At 41.2% G+C, this 14495-nt stretch overlaps 1 protein-coding gene across 2 annotated transcripts in view; it reads right to left on the bottom strand.

Moving 5' to 3' along the window:
• RPRD1B (regulation of nuclear pre-mRNA domain containing 1B) overlaps window positions 1–14495 on the bottom strand; it is a 52074-nt gene that overhangs the window by 19488 nt on the left and 18091 nt on the right. For both annotated transcript variants that reach the window (XM_037164652.2, XM_037164651.2), the window contains 3 exons: window positions 8897–9009; window positions 6946–7072; window positions 527–702 (listed from right to left, as the gene is read on the bottom strand). In XM_037164652.2, coding sequence (XP_037020547.1) covers window positions 527–702; window positions 6946–7072; window positions 8897–9009 — 416 coding nt within the window. The remainder of the gene's footprint in view (window positions 1–526; window positions 703–6945; window positions 7073–8896; window positions 9010–14495) is intronic.

Genomic DNA, 14495 nt, shown 5'->3' with positions numbered 1-14495 from the left:
AAAAACTGGTCCCTTCCCAACAGATTGAGAACTGGGCTCCCTAAACATGACTGAATTTTACAACTAATCACAGGCATGGCTTGCAGGCAAATTACTTACTAGCTTTAGCATGATTAAGTGAGAAATAAATCTTAATATTATCCAAAAGAAAGAAAAATTTTAAGTATTTCCCAGATATCACCAAATAAACAGTCTTTGATTTTGCTGACTCCTGGTCTTTTTGTACCTCAATCTACAATTTTTAAAAAATGTGAGTTCAAACTAAAACAAGGTTAAGATCCTAAATGCTGGAATTTAAGAGTTCATCATGTGTTTCCTGCATTTCAATTTGTTCTTTCTTGGATATATAAAAATGGGACTTCAATGTTCAATTAGGTTCCCATAATTGCAATATCTGAATGATGTTCTCATCTCATGCATTTTTAAAATACAAAAAAAAAAAGGTGTTAATTAAGGCATAATAAAAACCTCCTATTCAGGCTACAGGAAACTTGGGAGGTGTAGGTCTGCCTTGCAAGGTACTCACTTCTAGTTTTTTCTCCTTTTCTGACAAAACATCTTTCTGGTTCTGGGTATACTCCACCAACATCCGAGCCAGCTGGCGCCGGTCTTCCAGTTCCGCCGCCAGGCGCCCGTTATATTCTGCTAGTAACAGACATGCTTCATCTACTGTTTTTGAAAGACGTTCAGCTGCCTCTTTGTCTAAGTACAAATGAGACCAAAAAATAAAGACAATATACAAATCACATAGGCACCATTGCAAACATTTCTGGGGGAGGTTAACAGTTTCTCTCCAAAAGTACAGAATCCAAGAATCAGCCAGAACCTGTGGATGAACACTCAACTGGCTGACAGAGGAACCCAAAGGCATGCACTCCTGTCAACAAGACAGGGCCTTTCTAAATTACTTGAAGTGAGGCAACTGTACAGGGAGAAGAATCTGGCTAACATTTCTAAGTGCCTATTCCTGCAAAAGTTCTACACATAAAACAAACAGAAAGATTTAATGTCATACATGGGACAAGTTTTCCTGGTCCTTGAGAATTTCAAAAGGGCTTTCATTCATATTATTTTTGTTACGTATTCTTTGAACAATACTCTGAAATACAAAATACAAGCACTATAAAGCACAATATGAAATACAAAAGCTAGCACTCACTTCTTGGGTGTGGACACTAGAAGGAAAAAATAATTAACCCTGGCTGGTGTGGCTCAGTGGACTGAGTGCCAGCCTGCAAACTGAAGGGTTGACAGTTCGATTCCCAGCCAGGGCATGTGCCTGGGTTGTGAGCCAGGTCCCCAGTAGGGGTTGGGGAGAGGCAATCACACACTGATATTTCTCTGTCTTCCTCCCTTCCCCTCTGTAAAAATAAATAAAAATCTTAAAAAGAGGAGAAAAAATAAATCACACAATAGGTCTGATATCACTCGCTTAGTTGCTGGGACTCCCAACCAGGCCCGTGAAACGGACCTGCTGGGCTCTACCCCTGACACTGAGCGAGCCCTGAGCTGGGCGCCGGCCTCTCCTCCCATTGGGCACAACACCCGCTCTGATAAACGGACTTCTACGTGCTTCTGAAGGTGACCCACAGTAATAAGTTTATACTCATATAAATGCATATAAAAGAAACAAATTTCATAAAACAATACTTATTTACTATGTGCAAAGTGTCCTGTCTTCTATTCCATTAGAAATAGATGCCAATCATTACCCACCAGGTTGATTTAATCTCCAATTGATGGGATGTAATTCACTGTTTAGGGAAAAAAACAAAAAACTGTACCAAAGTATCAAAGCACAACAGAGGGTGTTCTCAGAAAGAAGTGATGAAAAAGGCTCAACATTGGGAAATGAGAAGAAACAAAAGGATGACCTATATTTAAAAGAACAAATGTAATTAATTACACATGGGTAGTAGTGAGATTAGACCTTAAATACGTATACCTCATTTTTAAAAGGCCTTTAAGGATCAGAAGAATAGATGGGTGTTTGGAAACAAAGAGCATCAGGGACTCCAGTAGTTGTAGGGACAAAAAGTGAGTTCAACAGCTGCCACTATTACAAGTTGTCAGAGCTGAGAGACCTCAGCATTCTCACAGGTAACTGGGAATTAAGAATTCCCAATATAGTTTCTCTGGCAAACTGTCGGGCATTTAGGTGCCTCGGTAATATGAATATAGGGAGATGGACAGTTGAGGAATTCCAAATTAGGTCTGACCCAAAGACTGGGCACTTCTACCGGCTTCAGATGAGGGAAACAAGACGTTTTTGGTGAAGGAGAAGGAGTGAGCCAGACAAAATACGAAGGAAAGGGATGATCTCAGTCATGGAGGGCAAAGAGGACAGTGGAGGAGGGGGGACCTCAAAAACTCCGACATTTATTTATAAAAAATCGCGTATTTATTCTTACACGTTTAAACTTCAGTCACCTTCAACTACTATTTGATGCAATACACCTATCAAGATGTTTTTTCCACTGCTCAAAAGTTTTTGAACTTGTTGATTTTAATGCCTTTTAGTGCTTCTGTTTTTTGTTTCACCTCTTCCACATCAGCAAAGTGTTTCCCTTTGAGGACTTTTTTTCATCCAGGGAAACAAAAAAAAAGTCACCTGGGGTGAGATTGGGTGAATAGGAAGGTGGGGCATAAGAGACATGTTGTTTTCGGTCAAAAATTTCTGAACACTCAGAGCGGTGTGGGCAGGGGTGCTCATAAATCACTCATTGTGAAATGGGCGAACACACTGAGGCTTCAAAAAAAATTCACTGAAGCCAAACCCAGCCTCTCACAATAACGCCAGCTAGTACACTGATACAGATGGGTTCCTAGAACACTCACCTAGCGGGGGAAGCCTGTACTACAAAGGAGCCTACCCTTCAGAACATAATTCTGGTTTTTTTTTGGGGGGGGGGTGTCCTGCCTCAAATTGGCAGTCCAGTCTGGGAATAAGCTGCTGGGGTGGATAGGTTGGTTTTAGCTTTAACTAAATATTTTCAAATGGTTAATTCATTAAAATGTTTAAGTACTTGTGGCAAAAAACTGCAAGGAAATCACAAATACATAAAAATTTTAAAATGTTAATTCTCGTTCTATAAGAACTTGTACAAAGGATAATTCATTCACACAAATAATTCAACCCAGAAAAATAACTTGTAGTAGCTTTATAAGCTATAGAAAAAATGCAATCAAAATGCAGCTGCAAGATGCTCACTTCAGAGAACTTACCTGTGGTGGTCCGCAGGCGCTGTGCCCTGCCCGCTCCACGGAGGAACGGCCGTGTGCCTTTTAGCCAGCCCTCCCCAAGTGCACAAGCACCCCATTCCCTCGTGTGCACTCCGAGTCAGTTTCTGCATACGTCCTGTTTCCCTGTGCCTCACCAACTTCTCTCCCGCACCCCCAAAGCACTACCATCAGCATGCAAACATGCTGCTGTGTCTCTGGACTTCGGGCCACTCCCCAACTACTGCCCCATTTCCCAGGTCCCTTTATAGCACTCCTCAAGGGAGCTGTCTATCCCCCGGTTCCTAGCTTCTCTCTCCTCCTTTCACCAATCCCACTCCAGTGAGACTTTTACACGTCAACCCCCTGCTCAAAACCTTCCAGTTGGCTTAGCAAATATCTGGGCTTCTACTGTATATAGAGCATCATTCTGGGCTCTGAGACAGCAGGGACACAACACAAAGAATAAAGCCTTTCTGCTCCAGGTTTACACCCTCAGGTAGACAGAGAAACAATATACTGTACTTTACTTATTTATCAGCCAGAGATAAGAACTCTGGTGAAAAACTAGGCAGAGGAAAAAGAACAAGGCATTGGATGGGAGAACTGTAATTTTAAATAACTTGCTCAGGGCAGGCTTCACTGAGATGATATGTAAACCAAGGCCTTAAATGAAGTTAAGAGAACTATCCCGGGAAGAGTGGGACTATTTGGGGAAGATAGTTCCAAGCAGAGGGAACAGCACGAACAAAGACCCTAGAAGGGAAGAGTGACATGCAAGAAGCCCATATGACTGGAGCAGTGAGCAACAGGAAAGTAGTAAAAATCTATGTGTTAACAGGGATCCAGCGGTTACTCTAGGGGACTGGGGGAGTGGAGGGGACGCGATCCCACTTCCAATTTAATAAATCACTCTGATTGCTGTGTTCAGAAGAAAATAATGGCTGGGAGTGGGGGACGAGGAGGAAGTAGGAAGACCCAGTATCAGGCAACTGCTAACCCAAATGAAGATGGTGGTAACTCCCACCAGGAAGTGGCAATGGGGGTGGTGGCAAGGAGTCACATACTGGTTTTGGTCCCAATCAACAGGAATAACGAGGAGGACTTTATGAAGGTGGGGAAGACCACGAGAGAAACGGATTTTGAAGGGAAGGTCAGAGCTCTGGTTTGGGGCAGGTTATGTTTGAAATGTCTATTGAGACAGCCAATTAGTAATACTGAATAGGAGGCTGGATATACAGATCTCAAGATCAAAAGAGAGGTTAACATGAGAGACATAAATTGGGGATCACTAAGTAGGAAAAAACCTCCTGTTATTTAAAGTAATTAAACTGGATGAGCTAAACTGTCAATGAACCTAGCTAGAGAAAAGGGCTAAGGAGAGGTCAACATTAAGAGATCAAGGAGAAGTGAAGAAACCAGCAAAGGAAGCTGAAAAGACACAGCCAGAGAAAGAGACCCAGAATACAGGGTCATAGTTCCCTGTGGCTGCTGTAACAAATCACCACAAACTTAGTGGCTTAAAACAACACAAACATATTACCTGAACACTTACTGCGGCCCCTTCTCCCATCTTTAAAGTGTATCACGCCCCAACTTCTGCTGCCATAATCATACCTCCCTCTCTCTTTCCTCCCTACCTCCTCTTACAAGGACAATGTCACCAGTGCAAGATCCTTAACTTAATCACACCTGCAAAGTGCCCCCTGGCACAGAAGGTGATATACGAGTATTCACAGGTTCTAGAGATCAAGAAATGAACATTTTAAAGGGAATCACTTTCCTGTCTACCACACCAAATGAGGAAGTATTTTCAGGAAAAAGAAACCAACTAGGCCAAATGTTTCTGAGGTCAAGTTAAGATGACCTCAAGTTAACACTAGGCAAAATATTCACTACTGATTTTAGCACTAGAGAGGTCATCAGCAACTCTGCTAAGAGCAGTTTCAGTAGGGCAGAATCAAAAGAGAATGAGAGGAGGGGAAATGGAGACAGATGAGCACAGGTGATCTATTTAGGATGTTTTGCTAAAAAAAAAAAAAAAAAAACAACCAGAAATAAGGCAGTAGCTAGGGAAAGTTATGGGTGAAAAAGAAACTTTTACCACACGGGAAAAAAAAAAGATGTTTTATGCTATGGAAAACGATCCAGGGGGAAAAATGGAAGATGCAAGAGAAAAGAGATCTGTTGAAGCAATGCCCTTGAGTAGATGAGAAGGAAGTCTAGCAAAAAAGTAGAAAGGCTTGTTTAGAAAACAGCAGGTTTGTCCCCAGAAAGAGGAAGAAAAGCCAGCCAATGTGTGCTGGTTGTTCTCCTCAGCCACAGTCAGCTGGGCACATTCTCAAGAGAAACAGATGAAAAGCTGGATTTAAAAATGGTGGTTGCTGGGAGCTAGGGGGAGGAGGAAGAAATAAATTGTTATTTAAGGGGCAAAGAGTTTCAGTTTCGCAAGATAAAAAGCGTTCTGGTAATTGGTTGCACAACAATGTAAATGCACTTAATACTTCTGAACTGTTACACTAAAGATTACAAAAACCTAAGCAAAGCAAAGAAAATGAGGACTCAAGAGAAGTGAAGGCTGGGAAGAGGACAGATCAGTAGACTGACTGTGAAAGCCAACAGGGTTTCACTGTCAGGCGGGGAAGCAAGCGAGACCAAATGCTTCCTGTGTGGTTTAGAAGGCCTCTATGTTGTGTTCCCCAGCTAGTTTGCTCCTGCCCGAAGGTCCTTCCATGTATAACAGTCCTTCCTTCAATTATCCCCACCATCATACCCCTGCCTTGTTTTTCTTTTTGGCACTTATGCCACGAAGAAATGAGGGTGGGACACCAAGAACACCTGATGCACAGCGCGCCTCAAATATCTGAATGAAGGAAGTATTTCCCGACCAACTTTGGTTTCCTTCAAATGGATACAGAGAAAGTTGGTGAAGCAGTCAAGGCAAGGGAATGGAAGGGACAAACCGGTGGCTCCAAGAAGAATGGAATGAAAGGCCTGAGCTTCTGTAATAGAAAGAATATAGACTTCGCAGGGTAGGTTAAAACCCCAAGATCCACTAGTCATGGGACCTTGGGTAAGACCTCTAACATCTCAAAGCCCCAATTTCCTCCTATGTACGTGGGGATTAGCATTCAGTGATCTCAAAAGATTAACTACCACAAAGAGAAGGAGAATCTGGCACAGAGCACACTCTATTAATATTAGTTCATGCTTCATTCCTTCCTTTCAATTTCTCACGCACAAAGCGAGAGTAATGACAACTGTCCCTCCCTGTTTCACTGGGGGTGATCACCAACAGGGCAAACCGACAACTAACAATGCACACCTAGAGTTCTTGGCACTGCAGACAGTATCATCCATGGGTGTGTTAGTGTGCAGCACAAAAATCACACAGTACTGAATTATAACTCTTTATTTTTTTAGTAAGAGGGTCATGAGTTTAATGCCCACCCCCCCAACCCTGACCCACACAATTTGCACAATTTGTTTTCAGCAGACCTTATTTAAGAGTGCCACAAGCTGCAACACACTGCATTTCTGTGACAACTCCTAGAATCTCAAGCTCGGATTATTCCAGCAGCTTCACTGCTTAGCGTGTGAGCTGCTTCCAAAGCCCACGATGACAGGGTGCCCAACACCAGATGGAGAGGCTACACCTGCACACTTCGATATGCCCTAAGGTTTGACGAACTGGAGCTATCTTTCACCCAAACTCTACCTTCTTACCTGTTATTTTTTCCAGTAGAGAAACATCTTGTACTTCCTGGGGCAAAGAAGCAATTTTCTGGCGGACAGTAGCATCCCCTGATGCGGCATTTTCCAGGTCTTGCAAAGCTTTGATTAGTTCCTCAGTCTATGTAATAAAACGCAAACACTATCCGTTAACACATATGGGGCTTTAAAAAAATTAGCTGAAATTAATGAGGTGGAGGCAAATGGTATTGTAAGAATGACCATTCCTGACATTCAAACCGACGTGGCAGGGCTTCTGCAGTATGGAGGGAACAACTCAGCACAGGGATCCTGGTGGTCACCCCTCAGCTCTCTCTTCAGAGCCAAGGACCCCAGACTCCCCGAATGCGGCTCTAGTCTGCTGTCCTTTCTCTGCCAGAGCCCAGATTTGGTGGAGAATGGGAGGCCAACAGATCCTGCAGACTGGGCCTTAATGAACACCATCCATTATTTCTGAACAGCGGGATTTGAGTAGCAAGCTAGTGCTTTTCAGGAATAGGAAACTGGTGGGAAATCCATACTACTGATGACAAGAAATGATGTGTTGACAGGACTTCAGTTAAAATTGGGATGTGCTTTGAAAATCTATGAGTTATTACGTAAAACTTCTGTAGTCAAAGCATTTAAAAAACAACTCACAGTACAGTAAAATTGGGGCCTCAGATCTCAAAAAATGCATAAATGAAATAACTTAGTTTCATGTTATGAAACTCTGTAAACAGAATACATATGTGTGAATATGTAAAGAATATCGACCAAATGAAACATTATCCTACTGGGTAGACTCAATCCATCAGGTGACCTGAATTCAGCTGGAGCAGCAAAGAGGGCATGCAGACAGGATGGTCTTCCCTGTGGAGTTTGTCAAAGAGAACGAAGGGAAATCAGTCTTCAACACAGTTAGATACTCTTCCCCAGAAAAGCTTTGAAACCATGAGGATTTTCTTCATTTCTTCAGACAGCTGTCTTGAAACTCATGGAATGCGCATATTTTGTTTACAGACTTGGGGTGAAAGTGAAAGGAGAAAGGGATTGCTGTCTCCCTTGAATTCTTCTGCTCCTCAGAGCTTGTGTTATGGGGATGGAATTGCTGACACCCCCTTTTATGGAGGGCCCTCCACATGACCTTATTAAGGTTCCACTGGAATATGCTGTGATGCTTGAAATAAAGCATATCTTGGCCCCTCCGGAAGCAGAACTGTGGCTCTGGAAAGAAAAGCTGTTGTGTGTTGGGCATATCCATCCACAATCAGCTAGCTTTCACAGGGGGCTAATGGTATGTTCTGCATAGAACTGCTTTTAAATTGGTTCTTTGTTTCCAAAGAAAGCATTTTTTCACTTTATGACTGTACTCATAATAAGTTGTTTCTGAAGAAATTTGCCAAGAGTTACAGATCAAAAAGCCTTGTTACTAGTATGGAATATTTTTATATATATTCCTTCACTATGGTACAACAGTTTTAATTGCTCTGATGCTTTGTTTCATTCCTGGTTTGAGTACTTGTTTTTAAGACCTTGAAGCAGTGGGCTTGCTACATCTATGTTAAAAGAAACAGTTGTTCAATCTCTGTGTGACAGCCCTTGTTGGATTTGTGTTTTGTGGTTGCAATAAAGCACTGGTTCAGTTCAAAAGCCCATGGCAGAACATGAATAAAATTCTACATCCTTTCACAAAAATCTATTTTTATAAAGAACATTTTCAATTTACAGGATTGAAAAAATTCCAAGTCCAAGTGCAGTATAAACATAAATCCATGCCAAAGTCCTGGCATGCAATGACAAAGTCAAGCCCACTGCTTGGCAAGCCTCACCTGGTGGGTCTTCACCCAGAGCCCAGAGAGATGAACACACTATTGGTCACTGGCACCACCTTGTGGTCATAAACTCCAACTAGCAGTCGCTTCACCAAACCATTCCGCCCTGGCCTCTGGGGGTCAAGACTTACCAAGAGGGGTCCTGCAGAAGGGTCTTGGGGAGAGTAGCTTCCAGGGTAGTCGTCATCCTCCTCCTCTTGTATCTGCTGAAAAGTTCTCTTCAGAGACTTCTTCTCCTCTGTGGCTACAGAAAAGAAGAAAGTGACAAGTTTGATTCACTAAAGCCTGCACGGGTTAAGAGTCAAATGTTACGCACAATGGGTCACATGTAAAAAAAAAAAGGCAGGAGGGGTCCTTTCCAGAGATAGCTTAACATTAACCTCTATGCCAGTTACTTTAAATAGGTGGTACATTACTGGAAAAAAACTACAGAAAACAAGTATCTAAAATCACGTGAAACTTACCAAACTAATACATTTCATAAAATACTTCATTATCTTAAAAAAAAAAAAAAAGGTTCACAGGAAAAGTAAAATGGTAAGAAACCCATCAGACAACAGAGTGAAGGAAGCCGACGTGTGCAAGGGTTTTTAGGGAATATGTCGCATATAAAATAAAATTCTTTATGCTTTCTAGGATTAGTTCAGAAAATAAATAGTAGAGTGAAACCTATCAATAAAACTGTGTCAAAAACTCAAAACACAAATATCCTTTCTAAAAACAATTTTACCTTAAAATTAAAAATAATCATTAATGAGAAATATGATTGATAACACTGGGAGTAATTAAGTTTCCATTTTAAAATTAACCACTTTTGAGGCTAACAGATTACATTTTTAATTATTTGTATTATATGCTTTTAAATTATGATAAATGTGTTAATTCTAAAATCACTTATTTTGCATCAAACTGAATAATACAAAATAAATGCCAAACAATCGTAGGACATAAATCTCAATGATAAATTAGGTTTGCAAAGTAAAAAACTATCAGACAACCAGCATGTGTCAGGCATGGCAATAGTTTCTTTACATTTCACCTTTCCAACAATTCTAAGACGTCATATTTCCATTTCACAGGTGAGAAAATGAGGAGGACTCAGATTAAATAACTCATCTAAAGGTGTGCCTACAAAATCCGTGCTCTTTCCACTCCACTCCAGACAAATTACTCAGCGCCACGCAATCACCCCTCTAGTCTGTCAGATGAGGAGCCACTACGCATCTGCCTCAGAACTGAGTTATAAACGGAACGCACTCTTCTTAACTGAACATTTTCTTCTAGAACCAAGGATGTATGTAGTTCCTGTTTTCTACCTTACATATTAACTGGTCAAGCTATGTTTGATATGAAAGCCAAGTTAATATCATGGATTGTATTTTTTCTTAATGTTTTTGTTTGCTCTACCAGCAAGAAAAGAAACAACATTTGCATTACAGGCAGTCCTCACTCTGCACAGATCTGTTACTGTGGTTTGGGTACACAGCACAAGTTCCTCAACAACATGGTTCACATTTCAGTTACCATGGCATATTAACTATGAGTAACTGCATACAGAGCAAGCTTCACTACTAACTTCAGTCCACAAGTCTTTATGTAAATAACAGAAGTGCTTCATGATCAGTGATCATATCCCTCCTTCAAGGCCAGTGACTGGTTGCTGCACATCTGTTACTCAGTTCATACACAGAGAACAGAGTTGTGCTGCCTCCCAGTGGTAAAACCCACATGACATAATCAAAACAAGGAATCGACGGACAAAGATGAAAGCAGCAAAGAAACTAAGACTAAAACTAAGGAAGGAAGTGCAACTTGAAGGGACCATCAATAGAGCTGTAGGAAAACAGCTGCTATGGATAAATACGGGCACTGCCACAGGCTCCTAGACACTCCAGGTTCAAATCCAGAGGAACTTTAGCAAAGGCCAACTAACTTATCAACATCAACATAAGTGAAGAAAGTGGTTGTGATGAAAATGACAATGTCCCAGGGCAAGTGATGCTGACAAAAACCCTCCTATTAGCCCTGGCAGGTGTGGCTCAGGGGACTGAGTGCCACCTATAAACCAAAGGGACACAGGTCTGATTCCCAGATCAGGGCACATGTCTCGGTTGTAGGGGTGTGCAAGACACAACCACACACTGCTGTTTTTCTCCTTCCCCTCTGTCTAAAAATAAATAAAATCTTAAAAAAAAAAAACCCACCTCATATTAAAGGAACTCTCAGGTATCTTTCACAACACTGAAAATACAAAGAATAAAATGTTGGAAGCTGATACAAACCTGGAAAGAGTATGACGATTCACTAAGAAAAGATGCTCACTCTGTATCATTAGTTATATAAGCAAGCAGGTTTTGTCCAAAACACTCTTAATAAGTTTGTTACAAGGAAATAAACACTTTAATTCTCAATGTTTCTGATTTTTTTGTTATAGCATGCTAAATATCAGTTTTACTATCTTTCTGGTTTCCCTATATAATTGTAATCAACAGTGAAATTTTAATTCTTTAACAAAAAAAATCTTAAAAGTGGCAGAGCAATTCTTTATTGATTACGGTCTCAGCTTACACAGTCACTTTACAGTCGTGGACTGCTAAGTCCATTCAATGCAAAGACCACTGTGTTTGTAAAACAGAAACTCTACTAGGATCAAACCTGCACGTGAGATATCTAGCAGTGATCTGCACAGAGCAGCTACCTAACTAATGTGTAGTGTGTGGTATGACCCACACAGACATTTAGCTACTGCATTTAGAATTTAAAGCACAAGCCCTGGCTGGTGTAGCTCAGTGGATTGAGCACGGGCCTGCAAACCAAAAGGTCGCTGTTCGATTCCCCATCAGGGCACATGTCTGGGTTGCAGGCTAGTTCCCAGCAGGGTCGAGTTCCCAGCAGGGGACATACAAGAAGCAGCCACACATCGACATTTCTCTCCCTCTCTCCTTCCCTTCCTGTCTAAAGATAAATAAATAAATATTTAAAAAAAATTTAAAGCACAAGAACAAAAAAAGACTTTATTATTTTGTTCACTTCCAAACACCTAGCAAAGTACTCCATAAATAATTGTTAAATATACTAGAAAATGCAGAAAAAATTATAAAACTGAATCCTTTTGCATAAGGGTTTGAAAACCCTTACAGAAAAAATTTTATATATGAAAACCACACATCACTAAACCCCTCTGGACATTCAGAATCACCGAACTGGGGCACTGGTAGGCCTTAGAGAAACCCAGGCCTTTGTTTTCTCTACCTTATTTCTCATGTGAACATCAAGGCCCAGGTTTGTCCAAAGCCAGAAAGCTGGTTAGTCTGGGTCCTACAGCCAAAGTCACCTGCCTCCTAGTTTGGAGTTCCTTTTAGCACCCACTCACAGACTGACAAAGGCTGAAATTAAACTAATGCGAATAGTGGGTTCACTAAAAAGTCCGTTTATTTTTTTATGTAAGATAAAAGACACATTTTTCATTTTCATCAATAACTTTATTGATTTGGATATTTTGAGCATGTCAGCTATCTCCCATGTGGTATAATGTTAACTGTTCTCAATTAATGTCTCAATTTGATCACTATCAACTTCAACTGGTTTAACCTGACTGTGGAGCATTGTCGAGCGAGAAATCTCCAGCATGAAACTTTGCAAACCACCTCTGTCACTTCAGGTGCTCAACCAGTCACAGCACCTTCTCCATACACTGCACAAATCTTTTTTTTTGATTTGTTATGTTTTTACATTTCTTAAAATAATAAAGCATAATATGCCAAAAAAATGTTATTTTCTTCCATCTTCAACATTAAAATGGCTACACAAAATTTCACCAATTTTGACAATATTTTTTGATTCACAATGATATGACAGCTGTCACAATACAATCATACAAAATCGTTTTGAATGAAGTTAAAGACAAGGCTACTAGAGCCATCTTATGGAAAAAAACCAAACCAACTTTTTGGCCAGTCTGACAATTTTAGGGTCACTTCTGTCCTCTGCCATTCTAATGGCAGAGGGTGCAATAATAGGAGGCAACCATTATCATCCTGCTTTTCCCGTTGTCACCTATCTCCACTTGTGGGACCGACTGTAAATGAATTGTTAATCAGTCATCATTTCCCCCACTAGGGTCCTCGTTTCCTGAGCTCCTATTTCTTTCACAAACTCTCCCACTGGCCTCATCTTCTAAGTACAACACCTTGGAACCACAAGGATCTCTCCCAAACTCCCAACTTCTAGCAGATTCCATCCCTCTCTGAGGAATAGCCTGCATCTCTCCTCTTTCTACTCCTTCCCATACCTCTTACCAGCAGCAATCTGACCCTTACCACGCCTCGTTCAGACCGCTGTCCCAACTGGTGTCTCGAAGCCACTCCTTTCCCAACTTAGATTACACTCTTACTACATTAACCTTCCTAAAGCTGAGCTCTCGCCCCATCGTGCCTCTATTCAAAAACCTGGAATGGCTACTCAAGCGCAGAGCCTCCTCATGGTAATGTGATACGTCTTGAGTATGCCCTCTCTCTCACAGGCATCCTCTCCCTCTAATTCCCACAGCGTGTGGCCACTGCTAACTGGCGTGGCCACTGGCAGGCACTCGCCATACCTCTAAGTGTCTTATTCCTTTACGCCCCTATAATACCTAGGAAAGTGCCAAGAGACCTGAGTTTGAAATCTCTTGAAGGCAGAGGAAGCACAGAGCTTGGACAGTGCTAGTGCTGTGCCAGAAGTGACTGTCACTGTGTCCCTTTACAGGGGCACAGACACAGCCTGCTCTGGTAACCATCCTGACTCATCTGTACCAAGTTAGCAGGTATGATGTCCAGTAGTCTCAATCTAGTCAGACAGCCATTTAAAATAAACTAGGAAATCTACCAGTGCCCTCCCCACAGCTAATTAAGGTAAGGCGCCCTACAACTACCAATTTGGCTTCTGACCTTAGTATTGAGATTTACTCACCTCTCTGTATTCACACAAACACTGTTACAGGCAGGGCAAACTCTACAGCTAGTCGAAATCCTTCTGCCTTCACAGTGCACACCTTCTCTTCTATCCCCCAACTTGTCCCTGTGTCTCCAGGGGAACTTGTACTTTGCTAACTTTTAAGTAATCCTGGTTACCTAAGTGTTTATGGTATACCTCCTGGAAACCTGAATTTTGGTAGAATTTCAGACATTAAGGCAGAAAGTTAGCCTGAAGATTCCCAAATCACATTATAAAATGCAGTCATCTGCCTGTAAAGCTGGATCTTCTAAAAAATGCACTTGAAATTTTCTGGGGTTAAAAAAAAAAAGAAAGAAAAAAAACCCACAGATTTTATATTTATTTTATAATGAAAAAGAATCAAGAAATATCGTTTGCAACAGGTTCCTTATTCTTTGTTCTCTTCCTGCAAAATTAAGAAAAAAATGTAAGGCCCTGCCCATTAATTCAATTAGTCAGAGCATCATCCTGATAATGCCAAGGTTGTGGGTTCAATCCTCAGTCAGGGCACATACAAGAATCAACCAATGAACGCATCAATAAGTGGAACAACAAATCAATGTTTCTCTCTCTCTAGAATCAATCAATAAAACAAATTTAAAAAGCACATTAAACTTTACTCGTGTGAAGTAAAACACCTGCAACAAATCAAGGGCTGGCATTTGAAGCACAGTTATGAAAGCACTTTCTATATCATCTCACCGAACTGAGTGGCCAGGTCCAGACAAGAACCCAGGGAATCTGGGCCAAGAGCTT

This window comes from Artibeus jamaicensis, unplaced genomic scaffold (genome assembly GCF_021234435.1).
Source record: "Artibeus jamaicensis isolate MK-2021 breed Jamaican fruit bat unplaced genomic scaffold, CSHL_Jam_final contig_685, whole genome shotgun sequence".
Lineage (NCBI taxonomy): Eukaryota > Metazoa > Chordata > Mammalia > Chiroptera > Phyllostomidae > Artibeus > Artibeus jamaicensis.
This window is presented reverse-complemented; position numbering and strand designations above follow the sequence as displayed.